At 38.8% G+C, this 25,373-nt stretch overlaps 3 protein-coding genes and 1 non-coding gene across 6 annotated transcripts in view; 1 reads left to right on the top strand and 3 right to left on the bottom strand.

Annotated features, from left to right (window-relative positions):
• Positions 1–1,766, bottom strand: part of LOC145503337 (furin-like) — a 117,203-nt gene extending 115,437 nt beyond the window's left edge. Inside the window, exon 1 of the mRNA XM_081482811.1 lies at positions 1,672–1,766. The gene's annotated coding sequence lies outside the window, so the exon portion shown is untranslated. The remainder of the gene's footprint in view (positions 1–1,671) is intronic.
• LOC145503127 (uncharacterized) overlaps positions 1–25,373 on the top strand; it is a 382,969-nt gene that overhangs the window by 257,720 nt on the left and 99,876 nt on the right. The window lies entirely within an intron of this gene.
• Positions 5,221–5,293, bottom strand: Trnat-ggu (transfer RNA threonine (anticodon GGU)). Its single transcript has one exon. It is a non-coding gene; the product is annotated as a tRNA-Thr (tRNA).
• On the bottom strand, positions 15,045–16,796 carry LOC145503342 (uncharacterized). The gene has a single exon (XM_081482814.1). The coding sequence runs from the start codon at positions 16,794–16,796 to the stop codon at positions 15,045–15,047; it is 1,752 nt and encodes a 583-aa protein (XP_081338940.1).

Here is a 25,373-nt window from a genome sequence, read left to right on the forward strand (position 1 = left end):
CTGCGAAATTTTGAATTTTTTTTGCTTTTAAATAGGTTTCTTCGCCTCAGCGTGAATGAAAATTTACTGTTATTGAACTTCCTGTCGCATTTCGTTCATTTGGTTCCCTCTATTTGGTGATTTTGGGTTTTAAAAGTGAACAGTATTTTTGCACACTGGATTTCTGCATAGTTAATTTACGGTGACCTCCGCAGTTAGTTTTGTTTACTTTATTTGCTTCGTTCAAATATATTTTTTGAAGTCTTATTCAGCTACTACAGAACTGCCGAGAAAAGAACTAAATGGCCACTAATTTAGCACAGTTGAAATATGATTGATCTTGTTTTGTCATCTTTTTGACTTACAACTTTCATCTTTCTTTCGCAGCACTGTAATATTTCGTTGCATGGTAAAGATATTATTTGATTTCTTGTTTTCAAATTGGTTTTCAGATGTGTATTTTGCTTTTATTTTCCATTGTTTTCTCAAATGTTAGCCATTACAGTACAAGAATGGAAATTCTGTTGTACTTGGTTTCGATTTGTCCTCCGAAGTCAATAGTCTAATCATTTTTGCATATTCAATTTTCTCAGCTTGCATTGGGCATTTTGTCGCATGGCAAAAAAAATATATAATTTCTTGTTTTCTTATCAGTTTTAAACATCAAGTTGAGTTCTTTTTGTTGATATTTCTTTATATTTTGGCCCTTCATTTATTCCACTTAAATAAATGATGTCTTGAAAGGTAATCTTGTGCATGTGTTTACTGCACATATGGTTTATTTCAAACCCTCATGCTTGCTCTGAAGTGTTAAAAGATCGTCCGGAATTTAGGAGTCGATTGGGTGCAATTTCATTCAGGCGTCAATGGGTTAATTTATTCAAAATTATGTCCCGTGAGTCAGAGTATGTGTAGGTCACGGCATGCCTTTGAGCAGCTCATGGCAATTATCGTACTCCTCTCCCCCACATTGTGTTTACACAACATATTGGGTAATCCTTTTTATCAAATTTCTTGTGCAGGTAGATAACTCAGGATTTTTCAACTTAGTACGGAAATGACCCCCTGACGTCTTCTACACGTACGCGACATATGGGAGTATGTGTAGAAAAGGTCACCAGAACATATGCTGTGTTTGCAGAGTGTTTGCTTGCTTGATCAAGTGAAGTAAAGCTGTCTGTCTTTGGTGGAGCTTAGATACTGTCATGTCTAATAAGGTAAATCCATGGTGGACAAAAACAATCCAAGGTGCAGTGTGACAAGGGGGCATCAACAATGCATAGGCAGCTCTCACCAGGAGGGAGGTTGTTTGTGAAGCCTAACCCTAAAGCAAAAACCCTAGTTGGAAATCCTGCATCAAGGGCTTGCCTGGTTATTTGCATATCTTAAAAACTTGAATATCTCTGGAACGAAAAGAGATATTTGAATATAGTAAACAGCATTTTCCTTCTCACACGCTACTTGTTTATGTTTTAAAATGGATGTGATAGGAAAAATGCGATTTTCGTCATAGTACCACTTTAAGAGATTCAGTGATCTCAACTCAAGTTAGCTCTCTACACCAATACCAGCTTCCAAATTTAGTGAGTGCTTACATTAGAAATTTTCCAGGTGTTACTTTACTAAGTTAATAAGTTGCTAGAATGGACAAAATCAGTAACTATCAATCTTCCTGATATAATCTGCACTCACCCCCAATCTTGGCAGAATAAGCTATTCCAACTCCACAGAAAGAATTATTAGCCACTGCTGAGATAATACCAGCACAACCGCTACCATGGCTAGTTAAAAAGAAAAAAAATGTTAACTTCACTTAAGAACATCCATATCAGTTACTAATGGATTGATCCTTCTAATCCTCTGCTTTAAACTCTTAGAGCATGACTGGACTATTACTAATTTTCAAAAATCAGACACTTTCCTGTATTCAAATTAACATGCAAGACAATATTTCCAAAATCTCCTGAAGGCATTTACATTTGAACCTCTCCTTATGGACAAAACCGAACTTCATATAACCTCTACATCCACAACATGGACACCTTCGTAATATGAACCTTCAATTCTGCTCCTTTTTTATGAAATATCAATTTTTAAAAGGTTTAACTGTACATGAAATGTTACATATCATTTAAAAGTCCTTGTAGCCAATATATACATATATGCAACCAAGAAGATCAGGGAAGTCAATTTATTATCTGGCTTCACTTATAAGAGTGCACATAACAGGTGCAGTGGAACCTTGATATAATGAAGGGCCAAGGGACTGGCAAAATATGTTCGCTATAATAAGGCTTTGTTGTATCAAGGTTCTTTTCCATATATTTTACTATTGCTGGGGGGAGGAATATCGTTTGTTATACTGAGGACTTCATTACATAGAGGTTCATTAGATTGAGGTTCTACTGTAAAATGACTGCATAAATCAAACTTTAATTGTACAGTACTCCAGAAGACCAGTTTACACAAGTCATTTGAAGCACTCCTATATATTCCACCTGACTGCACAAGAGGGTAACAGAACACTTGTACAACATAAACTTGTCTAATAAGATACACTGGGATTAGGCCAAAAAAGTTTGAGTTTGACTTATAACTAAATAAGCATATTTGCACTTCTTGCACATGTTGTGGTTGAAGTTTAAATTAGGTTTAGAACTTTTCAATCCAGTTTCATTTTTATTCCCCTTTCTCTCAGATTCATTGTCATAACCTTACACAAAGAAAATTAAACCCAAGTGTTGTGAAGAATCTTTAACAAACCACAAATTTGAACCCCAACCTACACATAACAAAGAAATTGTTACACTAGCAGAGTTCAGTGGCACCAGTTGGTTTTGTCAAGCTACTAGGTAACTATGGAGTTCTATAATTCAAATTTTAACACAAATATTTTGCTGGAAGCAGGAAGATTCTTATCAATTGCATCTGCACACAGGATTTTGAAAAAATAATTATGCAATTCCCACTTGCAGTGCATCAGGTAATATATCAATCAGCAGCCTCATGAGAAATATTGGCTATGTTGCATGAATCAACTGTCAAACAAAGACTGAACTCGGCAACAAAACATACTATTCAAATATGCTGATTATTTCAGTGCTTGATCTTAACTTTTTAACAAACACTAGACCATGGGCAAGTAAGGTTCAAAACTGCAAAACAGAACTTGTAGGCAAGTTTCAGGGCGCTTATGTTTCGAGTAGTTATAAAATGTAAATTCTGGCTCATTTGACCTTGGAAATTTGGACCACTTTTGACCTTGGGAATTTTGATCACATTTGACCTTGAAAACTTTTTACCAATTTTGAATACTTTTTGATTCTTACCAAAGTGTTTAAATTTTCAATAAATTTAAATACTGATGTGAGGTTTATATGAAATAATTCATATATGAACTGCGGTTGTAGATGAAAGTGAAGAATGATCATCGCAGTTACTTTTCCAATTTAAGCAATTGGAAAGAAGAAGCCTGAAAAAAATCAGGGCTTCAACGGGATTCAAACCCATGACCTCCGCGATACCGGTGCGATGCTCTACCAACTAAGCTATGAAGCCACACATTGGGAGCGAGGTCAATTAATTGAGTTCATATCTTCCCGTGAGGAGTGAAATGATGTGAGGTTTATATGAAATAATTCATATATGAACTGCGGTTGTAGATGAAAGTGAAGAATGATCATCGCAGTTACTTTTCCAATTTAAGCAATTGGAAAGAAGAAGCCTGAAAAAAATCAGGGCTTCAACGGGATTCGAACCCGTGACCTCCGCGATACCGGTGCGATGCTCTACCAACTAAGCTATGAAGCCACACATTGGGAGCGAGGTCAATTAATTGAGTTCATATCTTCCCGTGAGGAGTGAAATGATGTGAGGTTTATATGAAATAATTCATATATGAACTGTGGTTGTAGATGAAAGTGAAGAATGATCATGGCAGTTACTTTTCCAATTTAAGCAATTGGAAAGAAGAAGCCTGAAAAAAAATCAGGGCTTCAACAGGATTCGAACCCGTGACCTCCGTGATAACAGTGCGATGCTCTACCAACTAAGCTATGAAGCCACACATTGGGAGTGAGGTCAATTAATTGAGTTCATATCTTCCCGTGAGGAGTGAAATGTGAGGTTTATATGAAATAATTCATATATGAACTGCGGTTGTAGATGAAAGTGAAGAATGATCATCGCAGTTACTTTTCCAATTTAAGCAATTGGAAAGAAGCCTGAAAAAAAATCAGGGCTTCAACGGGATTCAAACCCGTGACCTCCGCGATACCGGTGCGATGCTCTACCAACTAAGCTATGAAGCCACACATTGGGAGCGAGGTCAATTAATTGAGTTCATATCTTCCCGTGAGGAGTGAAATGATGTGAGGTTTATATGAAATAATTCATATATGAACTGCGGTTGTAGATGAAAGTGAAGAATGATCATCGCAGTTACTTTTCCAATTTAAGCAATTGGAAAGAAGAAGCCTGAAAAAAATCAGGGCTTCAACGGGATTCGAACCCGTGACCTCCGCGATACCGGTGCGATGCTCTACCAACTAAGCTATGAAGCCACACATTGGGAGCGAGGTCAATTAATTGAGTTCATATCTTCCCGTGAGGAGTGAAATGATGTGAGGTTTATATGAAATAATTCATATATGAACTGTGGTTGTAGATGAAAGTGAAGAATGATCATGGCAGTTACTTTTCCAATTTAAGCAATTGGAAAGAAGAAGCCTGAAAAAAAATCAGGGCTTCAACAGGATTCGAACCCGTGACCTCCGTGATAACAGTGCGATGCTCTACCAACTAAGCTATGAAGCCACACATTGGGAGTGAGGTCAATTAATTGAGTTCATATCTTCCCGTGAGGAGTGAAATGTGAGGTTTATATGAAATAATTCATATATGAACTGCGGTTGTAGATGAAAGTGAAGAATGATCATCGCAGTTACTTTTCCAATTTAAGCAATTGGAAAGAAGCCTGAAAAAAAATCAGGGCTTCAACGGGATTCAAACCCGTGACCTCCGCGATACCGGTGCGATGCTCTACCAACTAAGCTATGAAGCCACACATTGGGAGCGAGGTCAATTAATTGAGTTCATATCTTCCCGTGAGGAGTGAAATGATGTGAGGTTTATATGAAATAATTCATATATGAACTGCGGTTGTAGATGAAAGTGAAGAATGATCATCGCAGTTACTTTTCCAATTTAAGCAATTGGAAAGAAGAAGCCTGAAAAAAATCAGGGCTTCAACGGGATTCGAACCCGTGACCTCCGCAATACCGGTGCGATGCTCTACCAACTAAGCTATGAAGCCACACATTCTTCACTTTCTTCACTTTCATCTACAACCGCAGTTCATATATGAATTATTTCATATAAACCTCACATCATTTCACTCCTCACAGGAAGATATGAACTCAATTAATTGACCTCGCTCCCAATGTGTGGCTTCATAGCTTAGTTGGTAGAGCATCGCACCGGTATCGCGGAGGTCACGGGTTCGAATCCCGTTGAAGCCCTGATTTTTTTCAGGCTTCTTCTTTCCAATTGCTTAAATTGGAAAAGTAACTGCGATGATCATTCTTCACTTTGAAATTTAAATACTGTTTGATTTCTAATTATGTGAATTTGACGATCCTCGATATCTCAGAAATCTCAAACATATCAATTTGAAACCGGGGGCAACTCAGTCCCCCTCTGAACTATCATCAACTCTTCTCTGACAAATCCATGTCTGGGACCCTCTTTCAAATAATCTAATACTGGTTCTCCTTATAATATGGACCTCTCAATCTTATAAACTTTCAGAGACTAATTTGGATCTGTGGCTCACTTCTGACCACCTTTGAGTTCTCCAGAGGCATAGAGATATCTCACGTTCACTGAAGAATCTTTCTCTTTCAAACCAAACAGTCTTGAATAAGTGGTTGAACTCTTAGCATCAACCACCCTCTCTTTGATGGCGTCAACTGGTCCCTTTCCTATCAAATGAGTCACCTCACTATTTAAAGCTTTCACAACTTCTGGAAGCCTCTTTATCCATTCTCTGGATCTTTCTGAAGATTTCATATTCATTTGCTGATTGTCTTGATAACTGAAAAGACTCACTCAAAGTTTGATTGCAACATTCAACAATTCCTTGATCACGGTGAACATTCTCATTTTCAGTTCTTATTCTGACATTATGCTTTGCCATCTCCTTTTCCACATCACCCATGAATTCACGTCAGGGATCAACCTGAAGAACATCAGGCCATCTCAATGGACCAGTGTTATAAATTCTCTGAAAAGCCTTTGAAACTTTCAAAGACTCCTTTGAAGTTTGAAAATATCATTTCATATCTGTGATGGTTCTGTGGTGGAGGGCTGGTACACGTATATGGCTCACACATAATTTTTCACTCTTTATTAATGATAATTATCAGTAATTCAGCTGGCAACATGTTATGTAAATTCATCTATTGTTGCCCAACTATCTACAGTAATAACCTAAGTATGTACAGTGTATATTAATCAAATTACTGGTATGCTGTTTTCAGTTGACCAACAGTACTAATATGATGTTGAAGCACAAATTGACAAACATGCCTGGTGTCAAATTGTCAAATGTATGAAGTAGACAGTGTTTCGATAAATATGCATCAGACTCGGTGAGAATCACACTGAATTTTAATGACCATATAAGGAACACATGCTGCAACAGGGACACATGATATGGTCTACTACAATAACGCAATATCGCAACATCTCCCTTCCTTTGAAGTTAACAAACTTACAAAAATAAGAAAATTTGATCATATTACAAAAAAAGTAAGAACAAAATGTAATAGAAATTGAATGTTACAAAACTCAAAACAAAATAACTCTCATAAGAGTCAATGTCTTTGCAGAATGATCACTAAAAGTCCATTGAAGTGACATTTTTTGAAACTGAAAACTAAGCAACAAAGTCCTTGAACCTAGAGGGTGGTTTTACGACTCAGGTGTGTCTTCTTGACAGCTGGACCAGGAGATGGTGTAGACATCTGCTTTTGTTCAAATACTGGTGTCTGCACATCACACTTTGTGGGTTGACTCTCAGTGACACTAGCTGGGTTGGAGCTGCTGGTTGCTCAGCTGGCTTCAAGAATTCTTGGTTCCTGCGAAGAACTTGGTTGTCTAAATTTGTTTTCACCACATAGAATCTGTCTGACAACTCCTTGATACATGTGCCAGTTTTCCAGGTCTGATTCTGCTGCAAAGGTGCAGCTCTGATATCGTGTCCTATTTCTATTTCTGGTAAGCTGCGGGAGGATCATCATGGTACCATTTAGCTTTCTGTCTTTTCAAATTCAGGAATTTTGGGGTACAGAAGGTTGTTAGTTGTGAGTAACAAGGTTTTGGCGTGACGAGACATCAACCTCTGTGCTGGGCTTGTTCCCATTGACTCAGTTGGTGTGTTTCTCTGGTCTAGTAGGGCTAACCATGGATCTTTGTTGTCCTTGAGTGTCTTCTTGAGTAAGGACTTAGCAGTCTTCACAGCTGACTCCACTTTTCCGTTACCTTTGTGGTGATGTGGGGAGGATGACACTTTGACAAATTCCCAGTTGAGTGTAAATTGACAAAGCTCTTGACTTGAGAACTGAGGACCATTGTCAGTAACTACTTTATCCGGAATACCATATCTACTGAATTGTTCCTTGAGGAATTCAATCACAGAACTAGAGGTGTTCTCTTCCAATTTCTTGACTTCAGTAAAGTCGGAATAGAAGTCCACAAGCACTATGTAATCTTTGGCATGAAGCTTGAATTGGTCTCCAGCAACTCAGCTCCAAGGGCGATCTGGAAGCTTGTGACTCTGCATTGGAAGCTTCTGATTCTTAGCTTGAAATCTGTTACAGATTGAGCATTGCTTGATTTCATCACGCACTTCAGCATTCATGCCAGGCCAGACAACAGTGTCTCTAGCTTTATGAAGGCAAGCTTCTACTCCTAAATGGCTTGAATGGATTTGTGACTACCTCAGGTCTTAGTAGCTGAGGGATGACCACTCTTGAACCTTTGAATAGAACACCATTGTGAACAGTCAGTTCATCACAGTAGGACCAGTATTCACAAATCTTGATTGGCACTTCCTCTTTCTACATTGGCCATCCGGTCAGAATTGATGTCTTCAGGGTTTGCAAAGTGTCATCTTGTCCTGTACTTCATTGTAACTGCTCTAGTCTTTCTGGTGTGATCTTTAGTTCTAGCAGAGGGTCAAGGGTCTAACTTCAAAGAAAACACTTGAAATGATTCTTCTGACTTCAGGGTTTCATGCTGTGCTGCTCTAGATAAGTGATCACCCAAGAACATCTGAGAACCAGGTTTGTAGCTGACTGACAGGTTGAACTGTTGCAGCCTGAGAAGCTTCCTTTGAAGATGGCAAGGAGCTGACAGGAGAGACTTCTTGAAAATTTATTCAAGAGGCTTGTGATCTGTTTCCACCAAATTCTTCTTTCTGCGTGCTAGTTCAAGTTTCAAGTTTCAAATTCAAGTTTGTTATTGCACACTATTTACAAAAACAACTTAACATAAGATGGTTTACAATGAGACTAGAAGAAACAATATTTAGTTGTGTAAAGTGACCAAAGTAGCCAATGAGCTTTCGAGTTGGTCACTGTCATGCAGGTATAAGTTGGCAATGGCCGCATGTTATGTATTGATTGAATCTTTCACAAGCGAAGACTATTGCCAGACATTCTTTCCTGATGGTTGTGTAATTCTTCTCTGTAGGAGAGAGTTCTAGAGGCAAAAGATACTCGTTGACCACTTTGAAGGAGGACTGCTCCAAGGCCTTTGTCACTGGCATCAGTCTGGATGGTGACTTCTTCTTCAATGTTGTAGAACTTAAGCACCGGGTGTTGAATGACAAGTTGCTGAATTGTAGCCAAAGCTTCATCATGTTGCCTTGCCCAGGTGAATTTGGATTGGCCAATTGTGAGCTTTTTCAATGGTGCTGACACATCTGAAACCTTCGGGAGGAATTTAGAGATGTAGTTGATGAAACCAAGTAAAGTAAGTACTTCAGGTTTAGATGTAGGCTTGGGCATGTTCTTGATGGCAGAGACCTTTTCTGGATCTGGCTTCAACCCATCCTTTGAAATCACATGGCCCATGAATTTCACTTCTGCTTGTCGAAGCTTGCCTTTGTTCTTGTTAAGCTTCAGGTTAACTTGTTTGGCTCATTCAAGTAAGCGAATCACCTTTTGATCATGGTTTACAAGGGCTTCAGTGTCAGTATCACCACAACCAACCACAAGGATATCACTCTGATGACTTTCACTCCAGGTAGATCTGCAAGGCACTCTTGTAGCTTGCTCTCAAAGACCTCTGGGGCTATGCTTATACCAAAGGGCATTCTGAAGTAATGATATCTTCCAAGTGGTGTCCAGAAAGTAGTGGGTTTGCTACTCTCATCATCAAGGCTAACTTGATAAGATCCATCCTTTGTGTCAAAGGAACTGAAGATTAATGCTTTGCTGAGCTCAGGTAAAAGTTCCTCTAACAAAGGCATTTGGAACTTGGGGCGTTGGACTGCACGGTTTAGGTCTTTTGGATCCAAACAGATTTGAATCTTCTGAGGTTTCACAACTATCGCCATACCGCTGATACACTCTGAGGGCTCAACTGATTTCTTAATAATGCCTTTCTCTTCTAAATCCAAAATCTTCTTTTTTACATCTTTCTGCAAGGCTAAAGGCACACATCTAGGGGAGTGCTGCAATGGTGTAATATTCTTGTCCATCACAATCTTTGTGTCTCCAATGTGTCCTAGGCCACTGAAAACTTCATGATACTTGCTTAGTAGTTCTTCTCTTGACAGAAGATTTTGCATTGGACTCTCACTCATTTGGTGTAGACTCTCAGGGACACTGACATTCAAACAGATGAGCTGCAACTTTTTGCATGTTTCAGCTGACAGCAAGGGTTTGCACTTGTCTTCAATAACTTGAAACTTCAGAGGCTTCCTTTTGCCTTTAAGCTGAACATGTAATTTGCATTCACCCACTAGCTTCAATGTTGAACCACCACATAGTTTCAGTTTAACAGAGGAGTTCTCCATGGGTGGATCTCCTAACTGTGTAATGATTGAGAGGTCATACAAACAGAGTACGTTGCAGGTAGCTCCAGTATCTGTCTAAGGTTGTAGTGAAGTCTTCCTCAGTTGATTTGAAGAAACTGACACCTGCGAACCACTGCTTTGCTTTGGTCTGTACCAGAGAGACAGTTTCCACTTGCAGGCAGCTTCCATCAGAGCTTTCTTCGTCTTCTTCAAATTGTTGCCCTTTTTTTCCGATGAGCGGCACACGGACACGAAATGGCCCTTTTTCTGACACTTGCTGCACGTTTGCTTGAACACTGGACACTCTATTCTTCTTGCAAGACATTGTTTACAACCACAATACTTGCATGCCAGTTCGGAAGAACTTTCGGAATTCTTCTTTTTGTTTTTCTTCTCTTTATTTGAGGGTTTTGATCCATTTCTCTTCTTTTGACAATTTTTATCTTGAGTCTTCTTGTCACAAAATTTCTTGACATCTTCTGTCTCCTTGTCTCCAGTGGCTTTGATCATCTTCATTTGCTGCAAAGCAGTTTCGCTTGATGTGCACATTTCAATGGCTTTCTGAAGGGTCAGGGATTTTTTGCTCAGAAGCCTGACTTTCTCACCTTGATTCTTTAATCCAATGACCAGTCTATCTCGTATAAACTCGTCTGTGATCATAATCACAGGACGTCCATAATGACAGGACACGGCTAATTTGCTCAATCTTGTGATGTAAGTTTGGAGAGATTTTTTGCTTGTCTGTAAACAAATATTAAAAACATACCACTCGTACACGACATTTCTGGTTGGTTTGAAGTAGTTTTCCAGAGCTTCTAGACATTTGTCGATTTTCTTCTTATCCTCCTCTGAAAGGCTTAGGTTAAGTAGAATTTGGAGACATTCTGTTACCATCGCTGATTGCAAAATCGCAAGGTGGACCGATTCATCTAACCTGTTGAGACCTGTCGCAATTTCATAGTCACTCGATTGCTGTTTAAAAAAGTCCCAGTTACCAAGAACATCACCTTGACATTTCATGGAACTTGGCAGCAGAAAATTGGCCTAAATAATCTGGGGATAAATTGGTGGAATAGCTTATGCTTGCACTGTGCTTGGTGTTGACACTGAGGTGCGAAAATTTGCACACTTGATTCCGCATGGTCGTTGTCTGCTGGCATCGTCTCACTACAGTTTAGTTTGAAATTACACACAAAAGACGGAAACAGCATCAGTGTACCACCTACAGCGTTGACTATTCGCAACAGGATCTGGACTCCTCTGAAAGTAAACTTTACTTCTGGCACCATGTTTCGATAGATGTGCATCAGACTGTGAGAATCGCACTGAATTTTAATGACCATATAAGGAACACATGATGCAACAGGAACACGTGACATGGTCTACCATAATAATGCAATGTCACAACATTCTGGATTACAGAATTTTCTGAAAGTTGGCATTACCAGGTATGATATTTCTTAAGACAGTACAAAATATTATTTTGCAATTAATTACTTCTCAGACATGGAGGTTTTTTGTTCAAGAGCTCTCTCCTCCTGATACTTTCTAAAGACTGACTATGCATAGGTATTGGGTGTGAACACTTCTGGAACTGCACATGTATTCAGATTTACTAAGCAAGAACATCAGTACTTATCCTGACAAAGTCTGATTTGTCTTGGAAGCTTGACTAATAATAATACAGCTGTAGAGTCAAATGTACATCCAACCAGCCTGTATGGTCCTTTGATTGGGACTGTGCATTGTTGTAGTGCAAGGTTCCAGTTTCTTGTTTAAAGCAACTTACTTTAATTTGCTCAAGCAAGTTGCCAAGTTCACAACAGTTAGTTTGCATCTCTGCAGTGGCGTTCAAGTAGCAGCCACAGTACAATTACACCCCTGTTCCCATCAGCCAAATTCTGTATATGAACTGAACAGTGTACACATGGACAGCCTGATTAATAACATTAAACATTTTCAAAGTAACCTTGGCCAGGTAAGATATTTCTGAAGGAATATAATTTTTAGGTCCTCATGATTTCTTGAAGGCATTGATTTTTATTGTGAATAATATCTCACTGAGTGTACATTCCATGACTGTGTATATAAATTGTTGTAGAACACAGAGACCATTGCTATGACAGAGATATTAACGTGTAAAAAGTTCTATAAACAACTGCATGGGAACATATTGATTACTAATGGATGAAGCTTCTGAGAAATCCCCAATACTAGTGAAAACATACACTGTACATTAGAAAGTGTTCAGTTTAGTGAAGGTGGATGTTGCTCTTCAGTAATTTATTCAGATTCTAATGCTCTGTTTCTTTTCTCTGTATTTACAGACAAGTTAATGTGATTATAATTGCTGCACCAAGTTCATTGAACAAACTGAGTTGGAAGTTGAGCTCTGCAACTAATCCTCTGTGTAGTTATTATCATAGCTACAGTATTGTTGCAGCTACACTGTATTACATAATAAACACATATATATTAACTAATTATTTTAAAGGCCTGTCCAGCCGTTTTTTCTTAGAGACAATTTACTCATAGTTTATTTAAATTATTCCTTGTTTTGCTATGGAATGATATTGTGCTTGGGGTTTAGAGTTTGTAAATTTACTTTCTGATTATCTGTATTGGCATAAATTAAATTTGGCAACATGAAATGGAGAACTGGGTGCAGGCATACATGTAGTAAGCAAAGGTGCAGGATTAGTATGTTTGTAAAAAGACAGCCATGCAACTCACAACCTCCAATAAGGGTAATTTGTGCCCCAGTGTTCTGTACATTATTCATACAATGCAGTGTTATTTAATTTATGTTTCAATCTTTTGTTTATATGATAACCTTACAAACCCACAGGTAGAAACACTGAATTTGGCCATGGGTACATGGTCCCTGTTTGTCCTAATAAGATGTTTTGGAGTTTACATCTCTAGCTTTAATTGTGCATGTAGGATATTTATGTATTGTTTATCTATTTCACTGTAAGTTATCTTTAGTTATTGATGTGTCAATTAAAACATATCTTGGACCCAGCTGGCAAATGTATCTATGCCTCATAACCTTTGAGTCCATTTGGTTGTGTAGTGCAGGCAAAATACATGCACATAATATAACTTACTAATAGCTTACTTAGTAATTTTTGGTACAGTTTAATAATAGCAAAATTAATAATTAATGTCACCTAGTTACATTTCTTGTAGTCCACAATCTCAGTGGAGAAAAAGAACAAATTGAAACTGAGTTATAAATTTTTTATTGGAGGCATACTGAAGTCTTTATGTTCAGCAACAAAATACTACCTTTACTGTTTATGCCAAATCGATTTAATTGCTCATACATTTGTATTTAAGAGATACTGCAAACCCTTTCAGCAGGAGGAGACTATATTTAAATGTGAAGATTGCTAACTGTATCTTTGGGGGTCAAGTTAGAAAACAAGACTTTTCGACTTTGAACCTGTGTATACTATTTTGGTATTTCTGTGAGATTCCATTAGGTAGAGATTTAGCAACTGAGTGTATTGTAACCACCGTATTTCACTCATAACCCACAACAAAAAATGAGCAAACTTCTTTTTTGTGGAAGTCCCCATGTCTTGCCTTTCTGAATAAGATAGGAAAAAATACGAAACTGCAAAATCGTCCCAAATTTGCCTCACACACATGGTGCATTATTTTACTGAACAAGAACATTCCAAAAAATAATTGACGAGCTCTGCCTTTAGGCTTTGCTAGCTCTATATATTTATAGTAAGCTTTATTTATCCATCTTTAAAAGAAACATATACAATGGATTTACATAATTTAGAGGGGAATACATAGAGGATATTACATGGTGGTGAGAATATATGAATTTTATGTTCGAGTTGCAAGAACTATATCTCAGTCGTTCGCTGCGCTCACTCATGAGATATTGTTCTTACCGTGAGAACATAAAATTTATATCTTCGAGCAAACCTGTAATGTCCTTTTTATTATATAAACATACTGATGACAGCGTTTTTGACGCTTTTCTAATGACTTCAAAAACTTTCCGAAGATTTTCCAAAATTGTTCTGAAGGCCACACGAACATTTCCAAACATTTTCTGAACATTTCCGGACATTTTCAGAAGATTACTGAAGATCGTCGAAGACAACCAAAGAAGATCCGAAGATGTTTCCATCATACACCAACAAATTTCAGTGTAGTTAAAAAGGACAAGAGAAATATGTTATCAAAAATGATATCTTCACATGTGAGAATATCATATCTTCACATGTAAGGATATCATAATCATTTCTATCAATTTGTTACCACTTGGTATACCACTGATAAATATACATGTATAGTGAATTACAATTATGTAAAATTACTAGTAAGGGAAGTTAAAAAACAGATCATAAAAGGAGGAATCTTGCAGCTCTCGCTAAGAATAAGTTAGTATGTCTTTGTGTTCCTGACTTTGGTATTGCTAGTGAACCTGATTTAGATCTTGAGTCACAGCCATGGTTGGTGTTTGGCTTTGTGAGTATTGCTCCAGTGATTTGGTTAAATGTTGGTTCACAAACTGCTGTTTATTAAAATTCTTTAAAAAACTCTATAAACACCTTGAGAACTAAAATAAAAGGTACAAATTAGCTTGTGAAAATAACAGGATATAAATACATTTCACATGCTTCAAAAGTTATAAAAGTGAAAGTTTTTTTCAATTTTTTTCAAATAATACTAGTGAGCAGCACTTCAGCAACAGATCTTGTCAACTTGCTTTATTTTCTCCGACCGGTTTCGTCTGATCATACAGACTTCATCAGGGAGTTTGAACAAGATACATAAAGGGACTTATTTTATACCTATTCTTTAGAGTACAAATCACGTTCCGACTAGGGTGTGAACAGCAAAAAACACCTACAAAATTGCGTGCAGGATATGACTAAAATCCTGCGAATGTGCAATGTATAATTTTGGGGCTCACGGATTTAACGTTAAATCCGTGAGCCCCAAAAAACGTTTACTTACATAGATGTGCTAACGTATTGGTAGATTTATAACTAACAATAGAACTAAGGTTCGGTAAATGCTTAAGAATAACTTTTTTGATTCCAACATGACTGCAGTTAAACGTGGATTTGAACACCACTGTCCTATGTCTAGATAACCGACCAGGCTTAGAGAACCATTTAATCCTGTTACTATAGTTTATCTCCCTGAAAACGGGTAGTAAAAACCTAGCTGGATAACCCCGAAGGCGTAAGCGCTTCCAGAATAGTTGACGTGTCTCATCGAATGAGCGAAAAGTCGAGCTATTTCTGGCGTAACGCATGAGCTCGCCTTTGATAAAAGCTTTCTTGTTGCTAGCGGGGTGAAATGACTCATATGGTATATACAGATACTTGTTAAGCGGTTTCTGAAAAGTAGAGTATTGCAGTTTGTTTATGACAGAATCTTTGAAAAGTAGCAAGTCTAGAAAGGAAATCTTAGAATCGCTAATTTCGTAAGTTATCTTAATGCGTTCATCCTTAGTATTAATGGCACTGAGAAATTCAAGGAGGGTCTCCCGAGGGCCTTCCCAGATGACAAAAATATCATCGATAAAACGCTTGTAGAGGGTTAAATTTCGAGAATACAATTTAATAATATCCCTCTCGTGATAATACATAAAAGCGTTTGCGGCTGTAACCGCGAAGGGAGTACCCATGGCGATACCAAACGTTTGATGGTATATATCGCTACTAAATTCAGATTTAAGGAAATTATTTTCAAAGATTACACGAGTTAACTGAACCAAGAGAGGTGTTTGCGCTACCTTGCCCTCTCTAAGCAAGAGGTCAAGAGCAATAATTGCTTTCTTTGTGTCAATGTTAGGATAGAGTGATGACACATCCGCCGTAACAAGAAGGCAATTTGCGGGTAGCTCAACTTTCTCTAAACATTGGATCAGTTCACCCGAGTCACGCAAAACCGTAGGCATAGTGATGTTTGGTTTGACTAATTCGTCAACAAAAATACTAATGGGCCTAGTGATATAAGAGTGAGAAGCCGCGATAGGCCTCCCAGCTATAGGTGACTTATGAATCTTAGGAATAATATAAAATTTAGCAGGATCGATACTCCTAGGACTGTCGTCTAGGCTACAGAGGAACTTGAGAGAGTTGGGTGGTAAAAATCTAGAGTAACTATTTACAAGTTTATCTCTGGTCTCAGTTACCTTTTGACGTCTAAATGTCCAGTCATCTTTTGTGACTTTAGCATACGATTTAGTGTCATTGAGGTGTTTAAGAGTCTCTTTTTCTACCCAGTCTGTGGATACGAGAGCAGGTCCGAGGTTTTTGTCTGTGGCTAAGACGCGAACCGTGGGGTTTTCCTTGAGCTCGCGTAATCCTCTCCGTTCGCCAAACGTCAGATTGTTTGTCCAACGCGGCGGGGTCTGGTTAAAGGTCTCCAGTAGCTCTAGACGGATTTTATACAGGTTTTCTTCGAGGTCAGGATCTTCCCGAGGCGGATTCCATCCTGTTTTAACGTACAGTTTAGGATTGAAGTCCGGGTCATCAGGTTGATCAGCAAATTTGTAATGCAGACGGACGCTACGACAGAAATCCTGTATTTGATTGTCAAAAACACAAACGGCAGGCGGTCTAAGCGTAGGTCTAAATTTAAGACCTAAGCCAAGAGTTCGTGACTGCTCTGGGGTGAGAGTGACATTTGAAAGATTGTGAAATTCCAAATTCCGTGGTAAAAGGTCCAAAATCGGTTTTTTTGCCATTTTGTCAAGCCATTTAGAGTAACTGTCTCTCGCATCTATTTTACAACGCCGTTTCCGCGGCCTTTCCCGTTTTTTGATTTCTGGCGACGAGAAACAGAGGGAGAGCGGCTATCAGAAAACCTGACATTGGGTTTTTTGGGCTGTCTCCGCTGTTTAGATCGACTTCGTCTCCCTTGTGCACTTTTGGCTGCGGGCGAGGGGTTACGCGGGTTACGGGCATCCTGGCTCGAATCTTGACGGCGTTGTTGTTTCCGATTTCTGGAGCTTGATCTATTTTTACCACGGCTTTTGGAATTTTTTCGAGGCGGTGGAGCTGTATTTCCTGGCGGAGAAGCTGGGTTGAGCTTAGAAACTTCCTGTCGCACGGCACGTTGCACCATGTCGCGGACAGACTGTTCGTTAATGGTAAATTGGGTATCCATTTGCTCTGTTCTTTTGGCCTCTTTAGAAGCTTTTTTAATGTTCTCCGCTACCCGTTTAGAAGCTCGTGTTGCGGCACACTCGAAATAGAAGCTGTCGGCAAAACATTTTGCCGACTTGACATATTCGTCTGCTTCGGTGTTAAGAGAAGAATCACTAGATTGAAAGGAATTCCTCCAGGTCTCAATAGCAGTGAAGACGCTCTTCTTCTCTTCAGCGCACCGTACTTTTCCTTGCTGTTCTTCAGTTTTTAGGGAGTCGATAGTGGCGTCTAGAAGCTTTAATTCAGCTTCTTTGGTGATGTTGTTGAATATTTCTTGAAGAGGCTGGGTATTACGGCCTTTAGCGGTTACACAGCGAATCTTCAAACCACTGGGTACCTTCCCGTTGCTCTTGTTGGATTCAAGTCTCTGTATGCGTTCCTGTAGACCATAAAGCTGATTTTCAGCCTCGATGAAGCTACGGACAAGATTTTTTAGCACGCGTTGAAAGTGGTCATCGATCCATATTTCGGATTCAGGTGATTCTTCGGCTGTTGTCGCTCGATGATCTTCTACGACCTCCTCACGCGCCTGACTTTGTCTATCTGTAGATTCTTGCCGTTTTTTAAGTTTTAAAGCACTTTTGGTCATCTTGAATCCAGAGCGATCTGAAGTGTTGCTGAACATATTGTGGCTTCTGCTAGCTGTGACTTAGACAATTTTTTTCAAATAATACTAGTGAGCAGCACTTCAGCAACAGATCTTGTCAACTTGCTTTATTTTCTCCGACCGGTTTCGTCTGATCATACAGACTTCATCAGGGAGTTTGAACAAGATACATAAAGGGACTTATTTTATACCTATTCTTTAGAGTACAAATCACGTTCCGACTAGGGTGTGAACAGCAAAAAACACCTACAAAATTGCGTGCAGGATATGACTAAAATCCTGCGAATGTGCAATGTATAATTTTGGGGCTCACGGATTTAACGTTAAATCCGTGAGCCCCAAAATTATACATTGCACATTCGCAGGATTTTAGTCATATCCTGCACGCAATTTTGTAGGTGTTTTTTGCTGTTCACACCCTAGTCGGAACGTGATTTGTACTCTAAAGAATAGGTATAAAATAAGTCCCTTTATGTATCTTGTTCAAACTCCCTGATGAAGTCTGTATGATCAGACGAAACCGGTCGGAGAAAATAAAGCAAGTTGACAAGATCTGTTGCTGAAGTGCTGCTCACTAGTATTATTTGAAAAAAATTTGCTGAAGTGCTGCTCACTAGTATTATTTGAAAAAAACTTAAGATTGATTTACAGTAATGGTAAAACGATGTGGTATACAACTTGACTTTATCTAAAACCTTAAAACTTAAACTTACAATTCACAAGCGGTGAAACTGAACTTAAATGACTAGATATAAAACCGCTTACCTAAACAAACTAAAATAGCGTAAAAAATAATTACCTTGGTGCTGCCTTGATCACCAGAACAACGATAAACTTAGAGAAACTTGTTAACTTGCAGTGAATTAACAGATCTCGCATCAACTGATCTTGCTAACGAAAAAACCACTCTTTTATAACGCTAGTTGGGTGTCGTGGTGCTACGCGTGTGCTTTCGTGACACCACAGAACTTACTAGAAAGGTCTAGAAACAAGGGTGGCGTACATGCGAAACAAATACGCATGAAAAAGCGTTAAATAACTGAATACACGTTCAAATAAACTTCCAGTGACTAAAACATGGTACTCTTAAGGCTACAAAGTATAGTAATTGAGCGGAAAACAGCTTAAATTAGAAACTCGTTGAAAACTTGCGCAATGTTGCGCATGCAAATTTGTTGCAGAAGTGTGCGCCGCTTCAAGGGTCGTACATCGCGTGTACCCAACTTAACTGCTGTAGCTACAGTGAGAAATAATCTATTTGGGTGCTTTATATCATTCACAATCCTTTCTAATTCATACTTTGCCGCTACTTTCAGCCAAATATTAAATGCATTCAACTGTTATTAAATGTGTCAATGCCTTTGCTGTGAGTATTGGCGATTCACTACAAGTAGGTTACAAATTCTACTCCCCACTGGACTTGGTAAGTGGCTTAGTGGATGCAATCCTTAACTTTCCTGCCCCTCTCTTCATTATTTTTCTGGAATCTGCTAACATCTAACAAACGTGTGACCAGCCAATCAGGGTACTTTCTTGAGGAAGACAGAGGACCCTGGGAATGAGGTCGGTGACTATTGTCTGTAGGTATGACATCACCTCTGTATGTATGCAAACTAGTGTCTGTAGGTATGACATATCTTCAGCCAATCAAAATTTAGAGAGTGATACCAATGTATAATAATGAGTGCTAAGAGTTATCAAAAGAGCTTAGCACCTGCATCGTAGTAACTTTTCCAGGAATTTTGGTAAAATTACAATGAAGGCTGTTGAAGCCACAACTTTAATAAGGCTTGACCACAAAATGTAATAATTGACCACAAATGTAATAAGCATTTGACCACAAATGTGATGAAAGAAAACATGACTTTAATACGAATATCAATCAGTCACTTAATGTTTGATCACATGTATAGTTGAAACATCTTTGGATATACCTTGGATATATTTGGCGAGGTTTGGAAATCTTCGGTACTCTTAAAATGTTTTTGGAAATGTTCGGAAACATTCATTTTACCTTTGGACATCATTTGTAGATCTCCAATAATCTTCAGACAGCTGTCAAAGGTGTAATTATTTGTATTTCAAATATTGGTGATTTCTTTCAGATGTGACATTTTTTATCTCGCATTCACCTGGATAACCAGCTCATTCATGAAATGTCAAGTTGAACGCTGGACGAGAAATCAAATATCTCTGCCCAAACGTGAAGAGAGAAAAAAAAACGTGTATTATACACAGTTGGATTATTACTGATGCGTAAATTTCATAGCTACGTTCACAGATGTAAATTTACATGGATTTAAAATGACATGCATAGAATAATATTGGAGGACACATCTCAAATTAAATCAAAGGCCCCTTTGAGCTACCTTATGATATGTGGTAATTATTCTATGAAGTGTTGTCCTTTGCCTCTTTTGGAACTACTGTAAGAAGTGTTCCATTTGTAAGGTGTTTTAGTTGAAAAGTGCATTATGTTAATAAGCAGCCATTAGTTGAGCATGTTTACAGAAATAAGGTCTTCATCTAATATATATAACATTTTGACAGGAACCATAATCCTTCAGCATCTTTTTCTCTGTCTGGATTATGAACATCAGCAGTGCAAATATTGTTTTGACAATTTGTGAAGATTTCATTAGTTTGCATATCAGCACTGGATGTGTTAGGGTTTTGAAAAAACTCACCCCACTCTTCATGGGTGCTTGATTGTGAATTTATGCTATCTACCCATGAATTTTGCACTTCTATGCCCTCAGTTTTAAATAATTCACTAGTGTCTACAAGATATTTGGCTGCATCTAATACTTTCTTAGGTCTGACATTCTGAAACTGATAGTGATGCTTATAACCAAGTCGCCTTTTAAGTTTTATTGGAATGGTCTGTGATTCTCTTATTGGCCTTGGGAAACAATGAACAGTTGAATTTACATCACTTGGCACATTGACAATGTTTCCATGAATAGACAATTGACCACCCCTAAGTAGTTCACGGATTTGCATAAAAGATATACGAGGTGATATTAGTCGCTCTTCTAGTGATGTGAAATTCAATACATTAGGCTTATAAGGAAAACCCATCTTATTGGCTTTAGAACAGCTGGGTACCCTGCCTTGTTTTAGACCTTTTTTATTGCAAGTTAGACAATTGCTTTTTTTGACTTTTTTTAGACTTTTGTTTATTGCAACTCATGGTATGACGTATATACCATGAGGTAACAAGTCGAACCACATTTAAGTTTTTTAACTGCATATATGGTCACTGTTTTAATTTCCACAGATAAAACCAATTAAATTCATTTCCGACTTGTGTCAATCAATTAAAATTAACTTGCATCAAACACATATTTGACCAGACTTGGTGCGCCTGCTGGTATGTGGTGCTGGGAGTTTTTGAAACTAAATAAAATGAAATATAATAAAACAACACAATCTTTAGTCAAAATGAAAATTACAATAAAACTGTACCAAATTTACTTTTATCTCATTCTTGCAGGCTTTAATTTGACATGGTGAGAGAAAACCAAATGTGCTAATCAAGACATTTAGACAAAATAGAGCTCCTTTTTACTTTCAGCTCTCTAAAATCAAAACTGTTTTGTTTGTCTGTCTGTTTGTTTGTTTTTATTGAAAATAAGATCAGAACAAGGTCGTGTTCATTCACAAATATTGCTAACATCATCTTCTACTACTTAAATTCACATATTTTTTAAGTAATGTTCACATTCTTTTACAAAACTGCAGACGAAGTGACGCGACATGGTACTTTGAAGTGTTTGGTGTCGGCTTGCTGGTAAGGTTTGTTGTCTGGAGGGCAGTGCTATCTGCCCTGAGAGTTTCAATACCTGCTTTCAACCTACGGTGATGTGGTCACTGTATCTCATTGTTGCTTTGGTTGGCCTCTTTTTTATTGAGTTTTAGGCCGCTCCTAAATTTAAGTCTCCCAGTAGAAGCAGAGGGTGAGGAGACAGAAATCCCTTAGCTATTCCTGATGAGATAAATGATGCTATGATAAAACTGGCGAAAGGTAAAGCACTTCCTCTGGTCAAAGAACAAGGTACGGCAGAAAAATCAGTGTCTGTCCAATACTGGGGGTCAAAAGGGGAAATATCATTGTGAAGAGAAAATGGAAAAGAAGTCTTTTTTTTTGAAAGGTTGCCGAATCTCAGGAAACTGAGATTAGCAAGATTGTAGTGGATGAATTTCACCATATGAAAGGACCTGGTGCAAGAAAGCTCATTCATTCCCTGAAAGAAAACTTTGCTGGACTCAGCTAAAATAAAATTCAGTATATCCTAGACCAAGACAAGTCCCACTACTGTCAAAATGCAAGGCTTTTAAACAAGGCTATGTTAAAACCAATCTGAGCTTCAGATGTACAGGTATGGGTGTGGGTAAAAAAGGAACTGTGATAGCCAATGGTATCTCTTACCGCTATGTGTTATCGGTTATGGCTGCTGTGGATTTGCTTTTATATTAATATCCCTGTAATTTCAACCCTTGGTCTTGGCACAAGCCACGCCTTTCATCCTATATCCAGCCATGCCATGGGCACTGTCCATCTCAGCCACTTTGCTGAGAATCATGGTGAACATTGTGTCAGTTTGGTACCATGGCTTCAGGGGAATGAAAACATAGATAATAACATAAACGATTATTAGAACTTGTGAGCATGACAATTGTGAGCGTGACTGGACGTGACGCATGTATGTGCACTAAGCCTTATGGGCTGTGTGAGACGTCGTGTTTGTAAGAGAATTAAAGGGTTGAAATTGAGCCGTCGAGTAGATCTTAAAGGTGAGAACACGAGAAATTCTGCTCTCTACTGCTCTGTGGCCAATTCTGTAGTCAAATAAAATACTGTGAAATGGCCAGCTGGAAAAAGAACGGAAAGAAGGGTACATCAGCGATGAAACCTCAACAATGTCCTCAGAACTTACAAAGAAAAAAGCCTTCAGAAGTGGACATCGAAATTCTACTGAAAGGAAATTGGAGAGGGTGAATGAAATTCTTAATTCTTTGAGTGACGACCCATCAAGTGGTTCAAAACAACAAGCAACTCTAATCCTTTACAAGTCCTCTCTAAGGGAAAAGTTGGCCATTATCAAGGGACTGGATAAGGAGATTCTCAAGTTAACAACAGAGGAAGAAATTGTCCGCAAAATTGAAGAAACTGACCAATTCTGTAGTCACATCAAATTGGTTCTTGCCAGATTAGATGAAGCGCTGGCCGCCATTGCTCCAAAAATAGAAGCCAGCCCTCACACATCAAAGGAGCTGACAAACAAGCCCGTGCAGTCGGTAAGCCATGTGAATATTCCTTGTAATGATTCACCACAAAGTCAAGTGAATGATGCAGGCTCTCAAATTAAACTCACAAAGTTAGTCATAAAGAGATTTAATGGAGATATTACAAAGTGGTGTTCATTCTGGGACACATTTGAGGCAGCAATACATAAGAACTCTAAGCTACCGACTATTGACAAGTTTAATTATCTCAACTCCCTCCTGGAGAAACCCGCTTCTGAGGCAACTGCGGGTCTTGCCATTACGAATGCAAATTATGAAGAGGCCATTGCTGTTTTGAAGACCAGATTTGGCAGCAAACAGATGATTGTAGACAAACACATGGATGACCTCATAAAAACACGGCACCTGTGTATTCTAATCATGATCTAAGGGGTATGAGATAGTTCTGTGACTTAGTGGAGGTTTATGTACGTGGTCTTAAGGCTCTTGGAGTACCATCAGAATGCTATGGTAGCTTGCTTTCATCTGTTTTGATGAACAAGGTACCACAAGAACTACATTTGATCATTAGCAGAGAGGTCAAGGGAGGACACCGGGAATTAGACCGGCTGTTGGCAGTTATGTATTAAGAATTGGAAGCAAGGGAGAGAGCTGCATAGGGAAATCACAATCCACAGCCAGACCCACCATTCCAAAGAAACAAACAGCATTGGAAAGGCCCACCCTCTGCCTCATCACTATTCTATAAGTCAGATAGCAAGCCAACTTGTACCTATTGCAAGCAACTGCATTCATCTCATAGCTGTGAGACTTAAGAAGACTGGAAGATGTTATGTGCACCTCGGGAAAGACCATCTGAGTCGAGAATGCAAATCTAATGTAAAATGTTTCACATGTGGTGGCCGTCATCATGTCAGCATCTGTGAGAGCAACCTGCTGAAAACTGGAACAAAATAACAATGTGCAAAACCTGAGCAAAGGGAGAATGTGCACCCGGAAGATCAGCCAAAGCCCGATCACTCTCAAGTAGCCATGTTCATTAGTTCTGTACCACCAATCCTTCTACAGACAGCTCAAGCCATTATATATCAGTCAGCATCTAAGGAGAAAGGTGTGAAGGCAAGAATAATTCTTGAGAGAATGCTAATCAAAACCTTTGGGTTACAAGACGAGAAACTGCAGACTTGTGATGCTGTTTATTTTGGTGCTAAACTACCTGATGAAACAGACATGAACATATCAGCCTATTCTGTACCACTCATCTGTGAACCACTGACTGGTCAGACAGTAGCCCTAGCAAGAAAAACATGTACAAGCACCCCAGTGGAATTCATCTTGCTGATTACTCAACAGGAGCAGACCCAGCAGAAGTGGACATACTTATTGGATCAGATCAATACTGGCAAATCGTGACAGGAGAAGTGAGAAGAGGAGAAAGTGGTCCAACAGCTTTACACACAAGGTTGAGTTGGGTTTCATCTGGACCAATACAGAGATTAACATGTGACTGTGATCCATCTGTGAACCTGGTATCCAGCACCCATGTCCTAAGGTGTGCGGCTGAGCCATTCCAACCTCTGAACAACCTTACTGGAGAGTTCAAATGATTCTGGGACCTGGAGTCATTTGGAATATCAAGTCCTAAACAGTCAGTTCATAGTCAGTTCATTGACAGCATCTCCTTTGAGCATGGAAGGTATGAAGTACATCTACCATGGAGGGACATTCACCCAGTTCTACCAGACAACTATGAGACCAGCCACAAATGCCTGATGAGTCCGTTGAACCACCTGAGACAAGAACCACAGGTATTGCTAGAATACAACACCATGATCAGAGACCAGATCGAAAGGGGGATTGTGGAGAGAGTCAGTAAACCAGCCTCTGGTGAAGTAGGAAGGGTTCACTACCTGCTTCATCGTGCTGTCATTAGAAGAGACAAAGAGACCACAAAACTCAGAATCGTCTATGATACGTCATGTAAGCCAAATGGAGTCTCCTTCTATGATTGTCTATACACCGGGCCAGCACTTTCACAGAAGATCATGGACATCATCCTGAGATTTCGAACACACAGAAAGGCACTGGCTGGAGACATTGAAAAGGCATTTCTGAACGTGTCAGTAGCAGAAGAAGATAGAGACGTCTTGAGGTTCTTGTGGTTTGATGATGTGAAGAAAGAGTATCCTGAAGTAATTGTGCTGTAAATTTGCCCGAGTTGTGTTTGGGGTATTGTGAAGCCCATTTCTAAATGCAA

The sequence above is a fragment of the Orbicella franksi genome, chromosome 11 (genome assembly GCF_964199315.1).
Source record: "Orbicella franksi chromosome 11, jaOrbFran1.1, whole genome shotgun sequence".
Taxonomy (NCBI): domain Eukaryota; kingdom Metazoa; phylum Cnidaria; class Anthozoa; order Scleractinia; family Merulinidae; genus Orbicella; species Orbicella franksi.

Bases quoted from the DNA above. Each gene is read 5' to 3' on its own strand.
- LOC145503342 (XM_081482814.1), bottom strand. From the start codon at position 16,796: ATGGCAAAAAAACCGATTTTGGACCTTTTACCACGGAATTTGGAATTT.